At 42.6% G+C, this 19,777-nt stretch overlaps 1 protein-coding gene across 1 annotated transcript in view; it reads right to left on the bottom strand.

The window, feature by feature from the left end:
* Nucleotides 1-6,223: 6,223 nt before the first annotated feature.
* Nucleotides 6,224-19,777, bottom strand: part of LOC125437428 (calpain-14-like) — a 52,393-nt gene continuing 38,839 nt past the window's right edge. The window contains exons 16-21 of the mRNA XM_048504936.1: nt 16,924-16,988; nt 15,461-15,529; nt 14,424-14,502; nt 11,633-11,749; nt 10,772-10,827; nt 6,224-8,091 (exon numbers count right to left, since the gene is read on the bottom strand). Coding sequence (XP_048360893.1) covers nt 8,065-8,091; nt 10,772-10,827; nt 11,633-11,749; nt 14,424-14,502; nt 15,461-15,529; nt 16,924-16,988 — 413 coding nt within the window. The 3' untranslated portion in view covers nt 6,224-8,064. The remainder of the gene's footprint in view (nt 8,092-10,771; nt 10,828-11,632; nt 11,750-14,423; nt 14,503-15,460; nt 15,530-16,923; nt 16,989-19,777) is intronic.

The raw sequence follows: 19,777 nt of genomic DNA, 5'->3' as shown, positions 1-19,777 counted from the left end.
GCAAGGACTGTGTTCCGCTTTGTGCTGTGCAGATTACTTCCTTTGCTATAGCTATTTCATCCACTAAAGGGGAAGAATTAGCATCACAGTGCCCAGCAGGATCCCTCTCCTCTCTTAATGGAAAGTGTTTTGCATTGAAAAGAGGAAAGACCCCACTTCCCACTGAAAGGAATTTCTGAGTAAGGTCAACAGACTTCAGGCCTCTTTAGTGCATGCACAGGGGATTTCAGGCCTCTTTAGTGCATGCGCAGCATGGCAGGCAATTGCACCTCTGGGGTTGTTTAGTGACATGCTTCCATCAGGGGTACCAGCCACAAGCAGATTTTTTTTCACATTGTAGGCTGAGAAACATTCCTAAATTGAACATGTACACACACCCTTTCATATGCATGCCTCTCAGTGTGAGAGAGCACCTCGCAGAGAGAAAAATAAGCCCCAAAGGCATGAGCAAAGCTGCCTCAAGTCACAACACTGGCAACATGAGCTCAGGAGGCCTGTTTAGCAAAAGATTTTTATGGACCGCAAGCTACTCTGGGTAAATGTATTTGGTAAATATGTGTGGTAATTATACAGAATATTATTCTCTGTAGAGCCACACAAGGGAAGATGATTTGCATTGGAAATGTGGACCATTCATGTAAATGAATGTATTATTTGTTTGTAGAAACAGATTAAGACTTGTCTAAAGACCTAGAACTCAACCATATGTAAAAACAGAGAGACAGCCCCTTACACCGTCAATGTGCTCTGTGAGCATTTTTTCTAATTAAGCTGGGTATGCTTGAAAGGAAGAAAGGGAAAGGCACCACGTCCATCCAATTTGCATCTTGCTGATTGTGGAGATTTGGGGAAGCTCAACTGCGCTGAGAGAAGTCACAGCTCTCCAGTCTCATTGTAGCTTTCATCTTTCCAAAAAGTGATCACTACTGCTTCTGTGTGTTTTTAATCCAAATGTCTCAAAAATCCCTGATGTCAGTTGAAAAGTAAAGTGCAGCATCATAGTGATGACCCCTTTGGGAGTGGTAGTTACTGACTTCTCTCAGGTCCAATCATGCATGCTCTCTGCCTCGGTATTGCCTCTTTTCAGGAGTTTGCTATAGCATTGTGAAACTGGAATTGTGAAGGGGCTTAGTCAACACACAGACACACTTACCAGCACATTTCAGCATTTCAAACAGCAATCACTGTCAAGGCCAGGCTGGGATTGGGGGTCTTGAATCCACAGAATGAGCACTGGTGGATCAAACCTGGCAGATCAGTCCATATAGTCCAGCATCCTGCTTTGCACAGGGGCCAAACTATTGCCCCTGAGGCCAACAAACAGAGCTTAAAGACCTTCCGTTTATGTTTCTAGTTCAGATAGTTAAAATTTTGCTCCCTTAAATCATCAAGGCTTGACAGACCACTCCTCAATCTGACTCTTTTAAAGTCCTCTATAGTCACTGTCAACACCATACTTAATACTCCATTCCACAGAAAGGTTATAGTAGGGTTGTATATTCCTCCACCACAGAACAAAGCATGCCAGACCTTCTTTGTTGTAGAATGCTCCACCTGGGTCCTCCTGGTCAGATTGAGGAGAGGTCTGGCCCATTCCGCTCATGCAGAATAATGCACTTTCAATCCACTTTCACAATTGTTTGCAAGTGGATTTTACTATTCCGCACAGTAAAATATAGCTGCAAAGTTCATTGAAAGTGGATTGAAAGTTCATTATTCTGCATGTGCGGAAGGGGCCTCTGTCAAGCCTTGGTGATTTAAGGGAGCAAACCTTTAACTATCTGAACTGGAAACATCAAGGGAAGGTCTTTGCCTCTAAGCCCTGTTTGTTGGCCTCAGAGGCAATAGTTTGGCCCCTGTGCAAAGCAGGATGCTGGACTATATGGACTGATCTACCAGGTTTGATTCACCAGTGCTTGATTCCTCGTTCTGCTGCCTGAGCTGTGGAGGCTTATCTGGGGAATTCAGATTAGCCTGTGCACTCCCACACACGCCAGCTGGGTGACCTTGGGCTAGTCACAGTTCTTTTCAGCTCTCTCAGCCCCACCTATCTCACAGGGTGTTTGTTGTGAGGGGGGAAGGGAAAGGAGTTTGTAAGCCCCTTTGAGTCTCCTATGGGAAAGGGGAGATATAAATCCAACTCTTCTTGTTGTTGTTTAGATTCTTCCAGGAAGAAAAAATATTTTCCCCAACATGCAGATCATCTCTCATCTGTTCACATGGAATTTGTTCTGTCACAATGACGAAGGGAGGGGGAACTGGGCCCAGGGCATGAGCTGCCAGCATGCCCCTTCCTGCCCCACTCTGTCCCACCCCCAAAACGCCCCCGACACACTCCGACACGTCCATTCCCCTGGCACATGACAACAATGGCGGCTCCTGGGACAAGCTGTCCCAGATGTCCCCATTGCTGCTACGCGTCAGTTCTCTCATAACAAATACTTGCCCATGCAGATCAGTAAGAAAATGACCAATTGACAAAGTGCTGGTACATCTATAATTGTATATAGCTTATGAAATGGCTCCCCTCAAAAATATCACATGTATGTCAACAGCTTTATTACCTTGCATTTGCAGAGCAAAATGTGTGCTCTACCCATGAACTACAGCTTCTCCGTTTTATGGAAGGACAATGATACTCCCACCCTACTACAAATAGAATCTGGATCCTGGTGTCTCATTTGTTCCTAAAACTGTAGAGAGCAGCCAAGATATACTGTCTTATGGGTCTAAAGAGAAACAAGAATACAGACTTCTTTCATATCCCCCAACTGACATTTTCAGCCATGCAGTCACCTTGTGCTTCACCTATGTTTGTTTTGTGAAGGGCTTTCTTTTGTCCATTTTCTATCAACTATGAGTTAGTTTCGCAGTATGACAAGTCAGAAGCATGTCTATTTCTTTGTGAAATCTACTGTTTGGTAGTGTGATAGGGTGACAAACCAAAGGGGTGCTACAGACAATCACTGCCTCTACATAATGCTGTAGAGACATACTAAACTAACTTTGATTTGAGTTGTGAGGTACAGCTGGCAAAATGTAGACACTTATGTCTGGTTTAGAGCTCAAAACTCATCTTCTAAACTAGCTTTGGCATTTTTTCTTCTGAACATATCAAGTACCTGCAGTTGCTTCACTGCCAGGCATGCATAACACCAGAGTTTTCTTTTACATTCCCAGCAGCATTAATTTGTGGTACTGTCTTTGTTGGAAGCAGGCAGTTAATTTGTATTTTGCAGGGTTGGATTTCCCCCCTTTATCAGAGGACTGTCAGCTTCTTACATTACACAGGTGACCTGAGGAAAACAAAGATCTGCCAGGATTGGATGGGAACAGAATAGAGACATTCATTTCCCCAGCATAGGTGGTGTAACAAATCAATCTTGACTGTGCTGATAAATTGAACTTCAAGCTTGGCAAGATTCCTTTTCAGGTGCAATCCAGTGTGAGACACAGCAGGAAGCCAAGGCAAAAAGGAACCATCATTTTTTAGCATTTCATTTTGCAAAATCAGTTCTCTACTCATGGTTCATCTTCAGTAAAAATGTCTCCCTGAAATCAAAGCAGCAGATGGAGAGGACTAGGTTCAGCAGCTTATCTGAACCCTTGGGACCAGGGCTGATATTATAAAAACCACTTTCAAATCCCATGGAAGACAAATCACAGTGAAATCTTCCAGTATTTAAGCAAGCCACCCAAAGCAGAAGATGCTCATTTTTATTCCCAGGCGAGTGGTTACATTAGCCTATTTCAGCAAAAATAAACATGAGTCTTGTGCTAGAAAAAGTAGAATGCATAAAAACTTGCTCATCTTTAAGGTATTGCTACATTTCTGTTTATTCCCAGTTTTGTTGAGTATCCATTGAATGCTCAGGTCCCCATCACCATCCCGACAATGCAGATATGGGCAGGGCTGTGTCTTATCATGCAAATCTAAGCAAAGTTACCCCAATCTGAGCCCACTAAAATCAACGGACTTAGAATAGTGTGATTCGGTTTAGGACTGCCAAGCTACACAATTAGCGACTTTATTCTTCTTATATTTTGGCAAACTATTTCGGGAAATGTATGTGACTATTGGGTACTGTTATGAGAATAATACTTGAAAGCACCCTAATTTTATTATAATTCATTTTATATTCTTTATCAGACAGATGATACTTGATCAGCATTTTGGACACCAGGCACATATAATGAGACCAGGGGTTATTTCCTCAAATCACAACACCAAAGGAACTAAACGTAATTACTCATAGGTGAAACTACACCACAGTGACACATGGCCTCATTCCTTTGTATTGTTTCTATGAAGATTTGAGGCATTTCTCCAGTTTAGAAATTGATTCAGTTTAGAAATTGATTCATTAAATTGCCAACCTTCGGGTGGGTCTGTAAATCTCCCGACTATAATTGACACACACACACCCCTCCTCAAAACCTCATCCTCCCCAGGCTCCAACTCTCAAATCTCCAGGAATTTCCCAAACTGGAGTTGAAAACCCTATAAGTACTGCCTATTTCAGTGTTGTCAGTGGCAATTGAAGTTCCTGAGGATGCCCAGAAGCTTTCATTATACGTTGGAATTGAAAGAAGCTGGAATTGAAAGATGAATTCTTTGTGGTCCACAGTTTTTCTTCCTCAGTGGTTAAGTTTGAGGAAGGTGAGGCAAAGGCAAAAAGTGGCAGAGAAAGCTGCTGACAGTAGAGGAAAGGCTGGTAGGGAACTCCTCCAGACCTGGTCTTCCGTGATTTTAGGAAAACTCATCAGGAAAACTTGAGAATTCTATAAAAAGGATCACAAAGACTGGGTCTATTCCACGTTGAGTTGCATGAGTTTCTCCTGTATTTATAACAGATATGCTATTATTTGCGAGTGCCCTGATGGAGCTGCGGGCCTCTTCTAAGTCAAAAGTTAAACACGAAGAGGAGGAAGTGCACAGCATAAGCTTGGGTTGAAAGCAAATTAATAGAGGGGTACATTTGCACCAAGCTGAAAAGAATCATCATACACCAACCATGGGAAAAGAAATGTGTGGCGCTCACCATTAAAAAAATGCTTAGGTGACAGGAGAAACCAAAAAGAAGGAAGGAATCTGGACTTCTCAGACTTTGTTGGAAGGCAGCACAAAGTCACAAAATTGCATTCATTTGTTCTGACATGGCTGATATCAAATAAAAAGTCATGCTCAACCATTGTAAAGCAGATGGAGGGCTACAATTGTCATATGCAAAAAGAGCGGCAACCAGATAAATTGTTTCTAAGCACATTTAGTGTCTAGACCAGTTCCTTGCAGCATTTTATGTTCTGTGAGTCACCTGAAGGACAATCTCCATCCAATGTACCTGCCTAGCACCTAAGTAAATGTTGGTAGTGGTCTACTCAGAAAACCTGCACATTCTGAAATAAGACTGGTAGGGCCCAAGGATGGGTTATTTTCAGCTATTGCCCCAGATTCTGGAACACATTTGCTGCTGAAATTTGTTTGACCTCTTCCCTTACGACCTTCTGGTAGACACACAACACTTACTTGTTCCAGCGGTCTTCTAACCTAAGCTGATGTGATTTTATACTAAATTTTTGTGCTTTTAAACTGACTTTCTGTTGTTTTATAGGGTTTTTGCTGATTTGTTTCATGCTATTTTTAGTTATATGGTTTTCATTGGAATGTGATCGGTTGTTGGGGGGCCTTTATCAAGTCAGGGTATAACCTAGTTACACCCAGGGTGTGCAGATGCATGTAACCAGTCCATTTGCATTCTGAGATTACACAGTGGATGTGCAGTTGAATAACTCCTTGTTTCACTTCATAACAAAAGAGCATTAGATTCTTTTCTCTATTCATAGTTTTGCTCTGCTTATCTTTTGTCTATATCAAATAGGGCAGTCTTTCTCTGAAAAGGCTTCTCATCCACCTAACCAGCTTGCCAGTGATATACCTTCTGCTTCCTTTCACCCAGCTGCTGTTGCAGTCGCGCTTAATGTAACGACGAGCAGCCTTGTGTAAATACCTCTGGCTGCGTTCTTTAGAAACATTTTCCATTTTCTACCATGCAGGTTGAAAATGAGGAATCATATATCTTCAAAATTACTTGAGAAGCGTTCCTCTGTTAGAGATATGAAAGCTTGAAAAACATGGAGGTAAGCACTATTGTCAAAACAATTTTATTGTGATCCACAGAATCGACCCAGAATTGCACATGTATAGGTGTAATGATTCCTGCAAAACACATTTTACAATTTCAGAAAAGCACCTCGCAATGTGCAGAACAGTTTACTGTTATCAAAGACGAGACACATAGTAGAGAGAGATTCTGTGGTATGAGTGAGTAGTCGATAGCTATATAATACTGCTGAAATTCCAACGGCTTGCATTTAAAGAGGTAGTAGGCAAATATGTATAAAATCTGTTACAGAAAACAATCCAAACCAAGCATCGAGCAAAATATTATCTTGGCTACAGCCATTTCCAAGTAAAGTTTTCTTCATAATTGTAGCTATAACCTGTGCAAGATTCACATAAGAGTATTGGGGAGATCACTCTTGCAAAATGAAATTCCAGTGCTCCTGGGATTGCTGTTTTTCATTCCTACAATTTCCCGGGCTTTTTTAGCTGTGAATGATTTCTGTGCATTACAGTCAGGCACAACTTCATGGGCTGATGAGGATTTTTTGGCCATTAGAATTTCAGTCCAGATCTTGCAGTTCATGTAACAAGTGCAGGCAACTACGATGTACTAATTATTTCCCACAGCTTGTAACAGAGTTTGTGCATTGGGAAGTAGCAAAGTTTCTTCCACATTTCTTCACTACATTCTTATCTACATTTATTGTCTATCTATCGTATCCTTAACTTAAGTGGAAGGAATCTAGCAGTTAACTAAAAAATACCACTATTGTATAAAATAAATATTTAAAAAGCAATAAATAAAACATCATGTGTAAATAGTCCAGCTATTTACTTTCAGCTACCAAATACCAGTCAAAATGATTAAAATTAGCACAGTATTGTCTAATATGTTAGGGTTGCCCATTCTTTCCTCTTGCAGGGCTCTGATGCCCTTAAAAGCTGTATAATTTATTTTATTTTATTAGATGTATATCCTGTCCTTTTCTGACTACAGTCAGGCTCAAGGCAGCTTATACCAAGTTAATACAATCAATGTAAAAGTACACACTATAATTAATAACCTTATTTATTTTAAAAAATTCAATTTTAAAATTCTGATTGGCACACTTGGTAATTAAATACAATGACAGGGATACCTATTCAGGGAGGGGAAGGTCAGAAAGGAAAGCGCAGGCAGAACCAAAAATATCAAAATAGCTAAAGAAATAAAAACAGGGATAGGAATAGGGAGGCTAACTAAGATGTACACATCACTGCCTCAACAATAGGCCTGGCAGAACATCTCAGATTATCAGGCTCTGCAAAATTGAGCCAGATCCCACTGGACCCAGGTTCCATTCAAGAGAATTCCACCTGGCTCTGGTTGAGGACAGTCAGATGCTTCTTGGGGCAGGGACCACCAGTAGGTTATTACCAGCTGAGCATAATGCTCACTGGGAGTGGGAGAGGTATCAGGAAAGGCGGTCATGCAAGTATGACCATCATCAGAGAATTGAGATGTGTTCTCCAGTGGCAGGCCTGGAGAACTTCCTAGTGACCTGAATTGGGGATGTTTCACACTTTACATAGCATCAAGTGTATTCGCTACAGGAAATCACATAAAATCAGTATCCTTCGACTAGTATCTAGGTGATAGATTGATTGAAAATGTGTTTGTTGCATTTTTAGATGCAGACTTATAACACCAATAACGCATACCTAAAAATGGAACACATTTGCAGGCCATTTCACTATTATAATACAATTGCGTTAGTTTACTTATTCACTGTCCTTTAGTGAAGCAGTCACCATGATCCTTCTAGCCTAACAAATGGTTTCAGTGAAGGTACTTGAAATAATGAATGACTTAATAACATCAGTCTATTTTCCCCCAGTTGTTAGATCTATAACTCAGATCCAGTGGTTGAAATGACAGTACTCTTCTCCTTTGCTCTGCTTCATGAATAGAGAGTCATCATCATCCACTGCAAAGAAAGGGGAAATTCATTAAATGGCTTTATCATGATGGACTCCACACACACACACTGAGAAAGCCCTGGCCCATATCTGGTGGAATAAGCTCTCCAGTGAGATCAGGGTCCTTTGGGATTTGAATGAGTTCTGCAGGGCCTGTAAAATGGAGCTTTTCCACCAAGCATTTCCATCTAGCCACTCGGCCTGACCAGCACTATCATTGGCCGCCCATGGGTGCAGTAAGTGGGGGTGGGGGTGGGATTTCGCCATCTATGGTTGGTCTTGCTGTTTTAAATATTATACTGTTGGTTATTTTATTATTGTACTTGGATTGTGTGTTGTTGCCACCCTGAGCCCTTCTTACCTTCTCTTCTGCACAGCACTGCAGGAGAGGATGACCGGCCCTCCAACCCCTGAGGTTGCGGGGGGCTGTCCCCTCATCCCTGAAGAGTTGTGCAAGGGAGAGAAGGTGGGGTTTTTTTTAAAAAAAAGGATGTGCCTCCATGTGGAGGCGCATCCGCAAGCAGTGGCAGCTCTAGGGGGCCCTGCACAGAAGCGTGCAAACAGCCCTGGGGCTTTACCGGGATCATATGTCCCGGTTTGCACCCGCGTCATTCGCCTGTGTGGAAAGGGCCCTAGAATACTGTGTTCAGTTCTGGGCACTGCAATTTAAGAAGGAAATTGACAAGCTGGAACATGTCCAGAGGAGGGCAACCAGGATGGTAAAAGGTCTGGAAACCATGCCCTACCAAGAGAGGCTTAGGGAGCTGGAAATGTTTAGTCTGGAGAAGCAAAGGTTAAAGTGGGGACATAATAGCTATGTTTAAATATTTGAAGGGATGCCATGTCAAAGAGGGAGCAAGCTTGTTTTCTGCTGTCTCAGAGACTAGGACACGGAGTAATGGATTCAAGGTGCAGGAAAAGAGATTCCACCTAAACATTAGGAAGAACTTTCTGACTGTCAGGGCTGTTCGACAGCAGAATTCACTGCCTCGGAGAGTGGTGGAGTCTCCTTCTTTAGAAGTTTTTAAACAGAGGCTGGATGAACAGCCTTTGATCGTGTGTTCCTGCATGGCAGGGGATTGGACTTGATGGCCCTTGTGGTCTCTTCCAACTCTATGATTCTATGACCCTTCTCTTAATGCGCCATTCTTGCATATGTATTTTTATTTTTAATTCTCAATAAAATTGTAACTTCTGGTTTTTGAGTGGATTTCCCAGAGGTGTGTACTCTACATATAGGTGCAAGTTCTCAGTACCTGGCCTCTTGCAACCTAGGTCTGTTCCCAGCTAATTGATCAAGTAATAAGGGAACAGATCAGACTAATTCAGGTAACACTGCTTAGCTTTCAAGATTTGATGTATTCAGTATAGGTTGATCATCCAGGGCAGAGTTGTGTACATACATTTGTTTCTGTGGAGAGGAGAATAATCAGAGTTTGGATTTATATCCTTTCTTTCTCTCCTGTAAGGAGACTCAAAAGGGCTTACAAACTCATTTTCCTTCCTCTCCCCACAACAGACACCTTGTGAGGTAGACTAGGTGTTCTAAAGACCTGTGACTAGCCCAGCAGGAATGTAGGAGTGGGAAAACAAATCTGATTCACCAGATAAGAGTCCACCACTCATGTGGAGGAGTGGGGAATCAAACTTGGTTTTCCAGATTAGAGTCCACCTGGTCTTAACTACTGCATCACACTGGCTCTCCATTCCTTGCAGGAGCACTTATGACACCAATTGTAGCCAACAATTATATGCTCAGATAGATAAACAATTCATCAACCCAGGCATCTCTCCAACTGAAGTAAACAACTGAAGGGAAGAGAAAAGATGCCATGATGACAAATAACTCTTGCAGAGCCTTAGACTCTCTGATATATTTGAAATTGTAATATACTCCCGGATGTCCATCACCACCTGCTGTCAGCAAGGTGTGTGTGAAAATGGTCACATCCAAATCCAGTGATGTTAGTTCTCAGACCTTCTGGCACTCAGAAAAGCAACATTTTAGAACTATGGCTTAGTAGTAGATCTTCTGCTCTGCATGCCTATAGACTTAATTCAATCTCTGACATCCTCAGGTAGTTAGGGATGTGAAAGACCTTGGTCTGAGAACCTGGAGAACAGCTGCCAAACACACTATTTTTCTTTCAGACATCAGGAAGTTATCCTGGTCTTCTATAGCTGAAAGCTGGTTCATGTCTGTGTTTTCTCCCCATTCATATGCAGAATCATAGGAAGCAATCAGGCTGAATACTTAAGACAGGCTGCAGTAATTTTCATTGCAAGTGCTGCTGCAGTCACAATAGTTGAAGCCTGGCCTGGTGTACAAGTGGGAATCTGGCAAGGAGAAAAGCATCAGCCATTTTACGTTAGTGATTCAGCCCTCTGACAACACAATTGGTGCAGTTGAACTAGGAGGGGCTAAAATATTCTTCCTCATCCCATGGTGGAAATGGATGTAGAATTTAAAAATGAAGGATCATTTGAGCCTGGGACAATTCTGGTTGTGCACTCAATACACTGCAATTTGTCTATAATCAACCACATGACAATGATTCAGATATTATGGGCTTGTGTGGAGAGAGGTCAGTGTTCTGCTTCTGGACACAATCAAGAAATGTATAGGTTCAAAAACACATGGAATTCTCTCTAGTGCCTAGTTCTCTGCTGTAGAAAAATATAGCTTACCTCATACTCTTGAAGATAGATCCCTTTTCCATCTTGAGTTAAGTTACAGAAGGCCTCTGAAAAAGGAAGAAATTAGGGAAACTGATTTGATATTTCCCAGGAAGAAGAGATGTGCCACATCCCCTGTCCCAAAGCCTGATTGACTTGTTCAGTCTCGACATTCTTAAGTCACCCCCTTTTCACTGGTCTTGCTCTGCTTTTCAGAGCAGCCTGGCACATAGACACTTATCAGGTGGTACTACTGGTATAAAAAAAGTGAAGAGAAAAAAAATAAATGGTTACAATTGTGTGCCTTGGGCTGCTCTTAAAGGCACAAGAGAAAGGACGATAGAAAAGGTGACAACTAGAGCATATCTCTCCCTCTGGGTAGCTTTAAAGCAGATAGAAAAAGGTGGAATTTTGGGACATGCGTAGATAAAGCTGCTGAACTGTCCCCTCAACCCAAACTGCAAGGAGGATACAATCCCATCATCTCCTGTATTCTGAAATTCTTGGAGGATACGGAGTACTGGTTCTCCATTATAAGAGGTCCTCCTTCAAAAAAAAAAGTCTTGTAACAGAGTTCATCAGAATCCTAGCCATAGTTTGGTTTCCTCCATTCCCAAGTCATCCTTAATATGAAAGCTAAATCTGTTGCACATTATTTTCTATAGGGAAAAAAACCCAGATCTCCTAAAATCCCTGAACTTTTTATGATCTGCCATTGTGAACAAAACATGGGACAGAGTTGGCCATGGAACAATTGCTTTTGTGCTGATTTCAAACCAGTCTACAGACCCAGTATTTTACAGCTAGGGACTTTTCCTTAAAAACCAGCTTTGATTGGGGTCCTGTGTGAGAAAAAGCAAGTGCCATGCTCACCCTTAATGAATTCCACACGCAGCATGAAGCAGACAAAGCTCTGAAAGCTAATTTTCAGGTCAGGATCCCCATACCGAAGCACCATCAAATTGGAGACTTCATCACTCAGGGAAATTCCTTTTGGATATAAGAAGACAAGGCACCTAAGTTTCCTTTTGAGCTTAACTGCAAAGTATTATGAGGAAGAATGAAGACTGAGGAATTGTGCTCGCTGTCACCAAGTTGGTTATCTACTTCTTCTTCTAGCTAGGGCTGGTGTTCAAAAGCTGCCCAGAGCTCTGAAATTATCATAGGGTGGCTGGCCACTCTTATGAGCCCTTTGACATTTGGTCAGAGAAGCAATTAGAATGTCCACTTTTGCCCTGGACTACAGAAACCTGGACTGGGCTGGGGACAATAGCCCCATCAATACCAATTCTACCCTCAGCTTCTTTAGTAGTACACAGAAATTTGCATGTTACCAATTAAGAGACTACTGACACAATACATACAAAAAATAAGTGCTGAGAATCATAAGGATTTAAGCAGCTGCAACGCAATGAGCAGCAGACCCTGCAGGGGAACCCTGGTGAAACCAATTAATAACACATTTGCTAGCCTAAAATCACTTAAAGGTTGTTAATGTGATATTTGAAAGGCTGTATTTTTTAATTGCATCATGTTTTCAATTATGATTGGTTTATTGTTGTCAGATGGTACTGCAAGTAAATTGTAATGAATTCTAATTTCATTTCTTTCATTATGTAGTTTCAGCTCTGACTCTTGTAATTTTTATTAATTCCAAACTAATTAAGCTCCAACTTCAGTATCATTAAAAATGGAACTAATTTCATTTAACAAAGATGCATTCTATACAGAACTACCTTAAAGCCATTTGAATCAAATGGGGGTTTTTTTCTTAAGAGAGTCAGATTCGTGGGTGCTGCTCTGTCTGTGCCTCTTTTGAATGCCAAGCCAAGAGTGAGGCTGGCACAAGTGCCCAGATGCTACACTGCTGTCAGAAACTTTACTGTGTTCATTGCCAATAGTTTGGTGCCAGGGTAAATCACACAGGTCTTTCCACCTGGATGCTGTCTAGCTTGGAAGGGATAACAACAGATTGATTGGAAAGTCCAATATAGTTTTTCCTTCCCATTTGGTTCTAGCCCAGTGGTGGCGAACCTTTGGCACTCCAGATGTTATGGACTACAATTCCCATCAGCCCCTGCCAGCATGGCCAATTGCCATGCTGGCAGGGGCTGATGGGAATTGTAGTCCATAACATCTGGAGTGCCAAAAGTTCGCCACCACTGTTCTAGCCTGACCAGAGGCATAGCTAGGGAAAATGGAGCCCGGTGCAAAATCTGAGTTTTCCGCCCCCGCCCCCGCCCCCGCCCCCCCTCCTATTAGCTCCCATTGGAAACAATGGAGGATGGGGGCACCCCCTTTGGGAGTCCATAACTTTGGACCCCCTGAACCAAAGCTCACCAAACCTGGGTGGTATCATCAGGAGAGTCTCCTAAAGATACCTGAAAGTTTGGTGCTTTTAGCCTAAAAACCGTGCTCCCTGCAGGCCAAAAACTGAAAAAACACTACAAAATACAAAAAAACACAAACCTGAATTTTTGTGTACCCCCAGGCATGTGCCCGGCACAACACGCACCCCCTGCCCCCCTTGTAGCTTTGCCTCTGAGCATGTCACACATTATTACTATTATGTGAGATGTAGCCATGCAACAGCAGTTTGGGCACTACTGTGCAAATGCATGAAAGGCATGATGGAGGCTAGCTATGCTCTGAGTACCTTTTGGCTGGACTACTGCAATGCTCTCTATGTGGAATTACCTTTAATGACAGTTCAGAAACTTAAAATAATTCAATGTGCAACTAGTAGATGTAAGTTGTAGGAACCATAACTTGCCAGTTTAAAAAATACTATGTTTTACAGTCACTCCTTTTGTTAGCCTTCCTTTCAATTAATGTAGTTGCATCAGTAGCTCTGCAGGCTCTTCTAGGAAGTTTCACTTCCACAGTGACTGTAACAACTGAAATTGGTATTCTGAAAGCCTCCCTCGTGGATTTGGTGAATGGGTCGCACGTTGAAGCAGCTAATGAATTAATAAATTAGTAAAGCACTTTCCAAAATAATCATAACATCAGGACCATTATGGAAAAAAAATGGTTATGTACCCAGTGAGATCCACAAAGTATTTGATGTGAATGACTGGTAGAAAAACATGGTCTCTTGAATAACAGGGAAAACATTGCCTAAGATTTGAAAGCTCCACACAGACTGTTAAGGATTTCCCACACACTAATGCAGCTCAGAATCAGAACTTGGTTGAAGAAGATCATCATGACAGTGACCTGCAGTGTCTGCATTATACCTCATTTCTAAACTTCAGCTGCTCTGGTTTGCTATTGCTACACTGTCAACACATGGGAACAATGCAGTTACTGTACTGGGTAAATAGAGTCAAATTTTCCTACTTTGCTATTTGAGGATGGACGCGTACAACCTTCCATTTTGACAGCTCCTGGAGGAAGGTGAAACAGTTGTCAGGTAAACCATTTTTCTCTTTACACTATTATAGTTCCTCTCCTTTGCATTTTGTCAGCTATGGAATCTAGCTAGGATAGGATTAGCCATGGACAAGAATTGAGTACTTCAGGGGTTTCTTTGGAAAACAATGAGAATGTTGCAAACTCCCTGCTCAATATCCTGCTCAAGAATAAAAGCATGAACGTTGGAATATTTGAATATTGGATGTCCCCACATGCTACTAAGGGAAAATGCTTCATTATTACCCACCAATTTCTTTCATGGCTGCAGGCAACTCTTCTAGGCCTAGGGTTCCAGTTTGGTAGGTGTCTTTTTTCTGGAAAACTTTCTGCCATAAACAGTTCAGAGAAAAAGTCAACAGTTAGTAACCCAGTTAATCCTTTCTCCTGCAAACACACTGCCCTGCCGGTCTCTTCTCTCTTTTGGCATGGCGCTGGTGAACTGATCATGCTCTTTTTTGAAAGTGAAGAAAATGGTAACCTTCCAAGTACAAAAAATGAAATGATGCTTTCTCCAATGGAGAATTTGTAGAGCAAGAGAAGGGTAGCTTCCCAAGGGCATCCACATTATGTTCGGTCCTGCATTCCTCAAAGCAGCTTTGGGTACAGAAAGAGTTTGCCTCTCTATTTGCATCCTCACAACAATCCTGTCAGGTAACTGAGGCTAAGAGAAAGTAACTGCCCTCAAATCACCTTGTGAGCTTCATAGCTCAGCATGATTTGAACCCAGTCCTAATCTGAGAGTCTAGCCACTATACCACATAGCCTCTCTGTATAACTGTCCTTGTATGAGCTTCAAAGCAGCGCTTCTGCCAGGCAAGCAAAGATGGATGGGCAGCAGCAGGGGCACCAGATGGGGCTGCCACTCACACAGCCCTCCTTTGCTTCCTTTGTTCTGGAAGAAGCATTTGAGTTGATGGAATGGAGGCAACTGCCTCCAGCCAACGCTGGTTGCCTCTGAACTGCGACACAGTTGCATGTAAAAGTTGAGAAGACTGGAACTACTCACCAATACGAGAATAAGAATTGGTTTTATACCCCTCCTTTCTCTCCCTTTAAGAAGTCTCAAATCGGCTTACAATCAGCTCTCCACCCCCTCCCCATTACAGGCATCTTGTGTGATAGGTGGAACTGAGAGAGTTCTGAGAGAACTGTGAGTGGCCCAAGGTCACCCAGAAGGCTTCATATGGAGAAGTGAGGAATCAAACTCAATTCTCCAGATTCACGCCTGCCTAACCATTATTCCACACATACCTACATTTTCATATCAACTAAAGTCTTTTGTACCTGGTAATGAAGCAGACTCTTCCATAGACTTCTGAATTCTTGAATGCTCAGTGTGCCAGTAGCATTAAACTGCATTGTTTTGTCAAGGCATACAACAATCAAAACTAAGTCTTGGGCTGGGGGGCAGGAAGAATACCAATTCCGGAAAAGTTTTGACTAGCCTGATCCCAAAGCACTTAGTTATGTTAAATTGTTTGAATTAGAAGTCGAGTTTGGGATTATTATTATTACTATTTGCCTCCACTATAAATGTGACCCTGTGCCAAACAGAACCAAAGTTAAAGGCACACATTAATTCCAGAGATCTTTGAATCGTGCCCCAAGGGTTGTTTTTCTGTTTCCTAAAAATCAATGAGCATTTTCTCATTAATTTCAAAGGCAGCAAAATTTGCCCTTTAAAGAATCCAACTAAGGACTAGTTTTCGGGGGAATCAAAGCAGTCTTGACCTTCTCCCACATACCTCAGCATAACTGCATACAAGGTGGTTTTGCCTATAATGTCTGGGGTCACAACCCCTTCCCTGGGTTTATAGTTTGGATTCTATTTAAATGTATTGCTGGCTATTTCCATGGTTAGTCTTTGATGTTGATGTTTTACTGTTATTACCCTCTTGTGTTTCAGTTTTCTGGGAGAAAGATGGTTTAAGACTTGGGCAGTGCAATCTGGGGGTGAATTCCCCTCTGGCATGGACTTCTACCAGCATAAATGCCCTCTTCCAGACATGCCAGCATGGGGCAAATCCACTGGCACACGACCACTGAGGTGCCCCTTGATCCCCGGCCCTGATGTCTATCCTCGCGCTGAAGCTTGAATGCAGCCCCAGCCATGCCAGCTTTCTGGGGGCATTCGGGGGGGGCAACCTTAGTTGGCCTCCAGACCCCTCTTGGCCCCCATACACTGACGTACCTCTATTCTCATCTACAGAGGAATTGGAAGTGTTGGGTTTTTTTTTAAAAAAAAAATACCTTTTCAGGCTACCCACACTGCAGGAAAGCCCTGTGGAGTAGACAGAGTGGCATTCAAGTGATGCCATCCTGGTCTACCTCAGCTCTGGATTGCACTTAAATGTTTTAAACAAATGCATTCTGGGCCAGATTGCCAGATATGCTTCACAAACAAATGGGAAGGGAGATTCTTGGACAGCCTCTCCCCCTTCAAGTTCCTCTACTCCAGTTCTTTGGACTTTGGATCCAACCCCAATATGGGTTGGATCCAAATATGCAAATGGACTCTATGCAAATGGACTGTAGTCTGGATCCAAGGTCCCATATCCACTTATGCAAGATGAGAGGAAATGTTCAATGTCTTTTGAGACATTCCATCACAGACCCCACCATATTACACCTTACATGGTTCCCTCAGCATTCCTTGCTCCCAGTAGCAGAATAAATAATAAACAACTGTGCAGCTACTAAAATCAAGTATCATCCTGATGCAGCTAAATGCAAAAAAAACAGGATACATCTAGAACAGCCAGAATACTCCGGCAGGCATCCAGACTGAACCACACTCCATTGTTCTGAAGATCTGGAGAAGAAAAGCAAAAAGAAACACTAAGTGATAGTGGAACACCAAGCCAAAATGAATTCATATGATGTAGAGCCATGCCCATGACCTGAATGATGACAATATAACTCTACTTGGCATTGGGACATCAGAAGTGGAAAGTGTCTTCGCTTACTGTCGAAGGCTTTCATGGCCAGATTCAACTGGTTGTGGTGGGTTTTCCGGGCTGCGTGGCCATGGCCACACAGCCCGGAAAACCCACCACAACCTGTCTTCACTTACAATTGCCACATTTAAGCAATACTGGAGTCAGTTTAGGAGGCAGTCTGGCTTCCTATGCATATTGACACAGAAATAAGTCCTAGTAAAGATATATAGGAAGATTTCAGCTAAAGAATTTAAAATGCAATGCAAAAGAATGAAAATTACCACTTAGGATGAAAAGTTTTGGGTTTTGGCTACTTAAGACATACCAAGTCAAATTCAGCCAGGCAGCCATGTTGTGTGGCCTGCCAGGTGCTTGAGCGACATCCCAAGGCAGGCCACAAAAACACATGATAGGTCTCCATATTTGGCTCAGAGATTGTGTTCAACTTGGTGGTGCACAAAAATGTACAGGTCACAGCATTCCCCTGGCACAGCTCCTTCCAGTCACACCATGTGACACTATACTTGCTCGAGCAACTCTTCTTATGTGGCCCAAAGCTCCTATGGCAACTCCCAAATTGTTTTCAAACTACTGGAATAACCTAAGAACCTTCTCTAAATCCCTACTCAAAGCTATAACCCTCTGAGAAAATGAATATCAAGTGACCTATTTCAGTTTGCCTCAGGACTCATAACCCCACAAATTTTATATGACCTCAGAACCCTTTAAATCAGAGATGTCTAACTCTGGCCCTCTAGATGTTCATGGACTATGATTTCCATCAGCCCCTGCCAGCATTATTCTGGCAGGGGCTGATGGGAATTATAATTCATGAAGCTCTGGAAACACCCTTGCTTTATATTCTCTACTGCACCTTATGTCTGGTTTATGCCACAGGGGGATCAATCCTTAATCGTTACAGAACTGTCTTCTTACAGATACATGCAGCAGTTATTTTCAAAACAAGATGTTAGAGATACATGGTCTAACTTGGAAACTTTATCCATTAATGTTAGATGTATGTCTGAAAGGCTGGACAGTGACTTCATAAGTGACTGATGGGCAAAGGCAGAGCGAGGAGAAACTCTGCCCGGGGCGTGCGTGCTGCCTGCGCCCCTGCCATGTCTCCGCCCCACCTCCGCCTAGGGGGTCGCGCCCCACCCCGCCCCGTTGGCACTACACCTCTGATGGTTTGCAAATGCAAACTGTATATAAGACTTTGTCATTTTTTGCATTGAACTGGGAACAGGTTCTATGTGAAACACTTAAGCCCTGACTCAAATTATGTTCTAGCTACATAAGCAAATGTATCATTAATCCTAATAATGGCTTCCTAGATCAAAATGTACATCTCTTATCTCACCATTACACAGACAGGGAACCTTTGGGGGAGGGGTGACCAGCCACCCGGGGAGTAAGCTGAGGCCCAGCGGTGCTTCCAGCACCTGAAGGGTTTCTGCTGGACGTGGCTAATGGCTGCCCACATGTAGGTAGCAATGATTAGCATAAGCCATTTAGCTTTTTACAACCATCATAACAATCCTAAGTAGTAGGCTAGACTGAGAAAGAAAGTGGCTGGCCTCAGGTCATCCACTGCACTTTGTGGGACTTGAAGCCAGATCTCCCCAGTTTTATATCACACCCATTAAAATTTCATAAGCTAACTCTAGGTCCGTGCTACATTAGTTCTGACTGAAGGGAGATGTTGGTTGAGACCATCTGGGGGACCCTGCACCCTAAAAAGTAGCAAGGGTGTTCTAAGAAATTATTGGGGGGGGCATCTATTAATTACAACTGTAGAACAGCTTTCATTCTCTAAACCAGGGGTAGGGAACCTGCGGCTCTCCAGATGTTCAGGAACTACAATTCCCATCAGCCCCTACCAGCATGGCCAATTGGTCATGCTGACAGAGGCTGATGGGAATTGTAGTTCCTGAACATCTGGAGAGCCGCAGGTTCCCTACCCCTGCTCTAAACCAATACATTTACAATAGCGCCCCCAAGACATCCGTGCAGAATAGACTCTTCAGTTGTATATGGCCAGAATGAGAACCAGCCTGAGTTTTCAATTTAGATGCAGCTTAGGCTTCCACTAACAACAGAACAACAGAACATACTTCCAAATTAGTATGTTTTGAATGTGAACCCAAATGACCTAGGGAGGAGTCATGAGCCTTCACACTCTATTTGATTTGTTCCTTCTGTAGCTCTGCCAGCTGCAACAGAGCAAGGCCAGGGATACATCTGATGGGTCTGTGTTCTCCTCCCATCCTCTCTGCATCTCTCAGAGACAGAACAGATAGACGAGTCAAAAGCACAGAGCTGAACATTCCTAGTGATTTGCGAATGACAAGAAATGGAACAGAGAGAGAGTCTAATCTTGTTGCAAATCATGATTATAGATTGCCTGCAGACTTCCATGGAGCAGACGCCAGGCTCATAACTCACCCATCCCTACTCTACAGAAACCTATGATGTTTTAATCTCATTATAGTCCTGTTTATTAAATATGAATCATGCACTGTAAAGTTTGAAAATGAAAGCCTTAAAATTGATTGCCTATGAAGAATAAAAGATGAGCTACACAGCCTGGTTAGTTTCCTTATAGATTTCACAATGCTTGATGGAAAGGCTCCCCAGCACAGATAACATTGCCATCTAT

Source organism: Sphaerodactylus townsendi, linkage group LG01, assembly GCF_021028975.2.
Source record: "Sphaerodactylus townsendi isolate TG3544 linkage group LG01, MPM_Stown_v2.3, whole genome shotgun sequence".
Classification (NCBI taxonomy): domain Eukaryota; kingdom Metazoa; phylum Chordata; class Lepidosauria; order Squamata; family Sphaerodactylidae; genus Sphaerodactylus; species Sphaerodactylus townsendi.
This window is presented reverse-complemented; position numbering and strand designations above follow the sequence as displayed.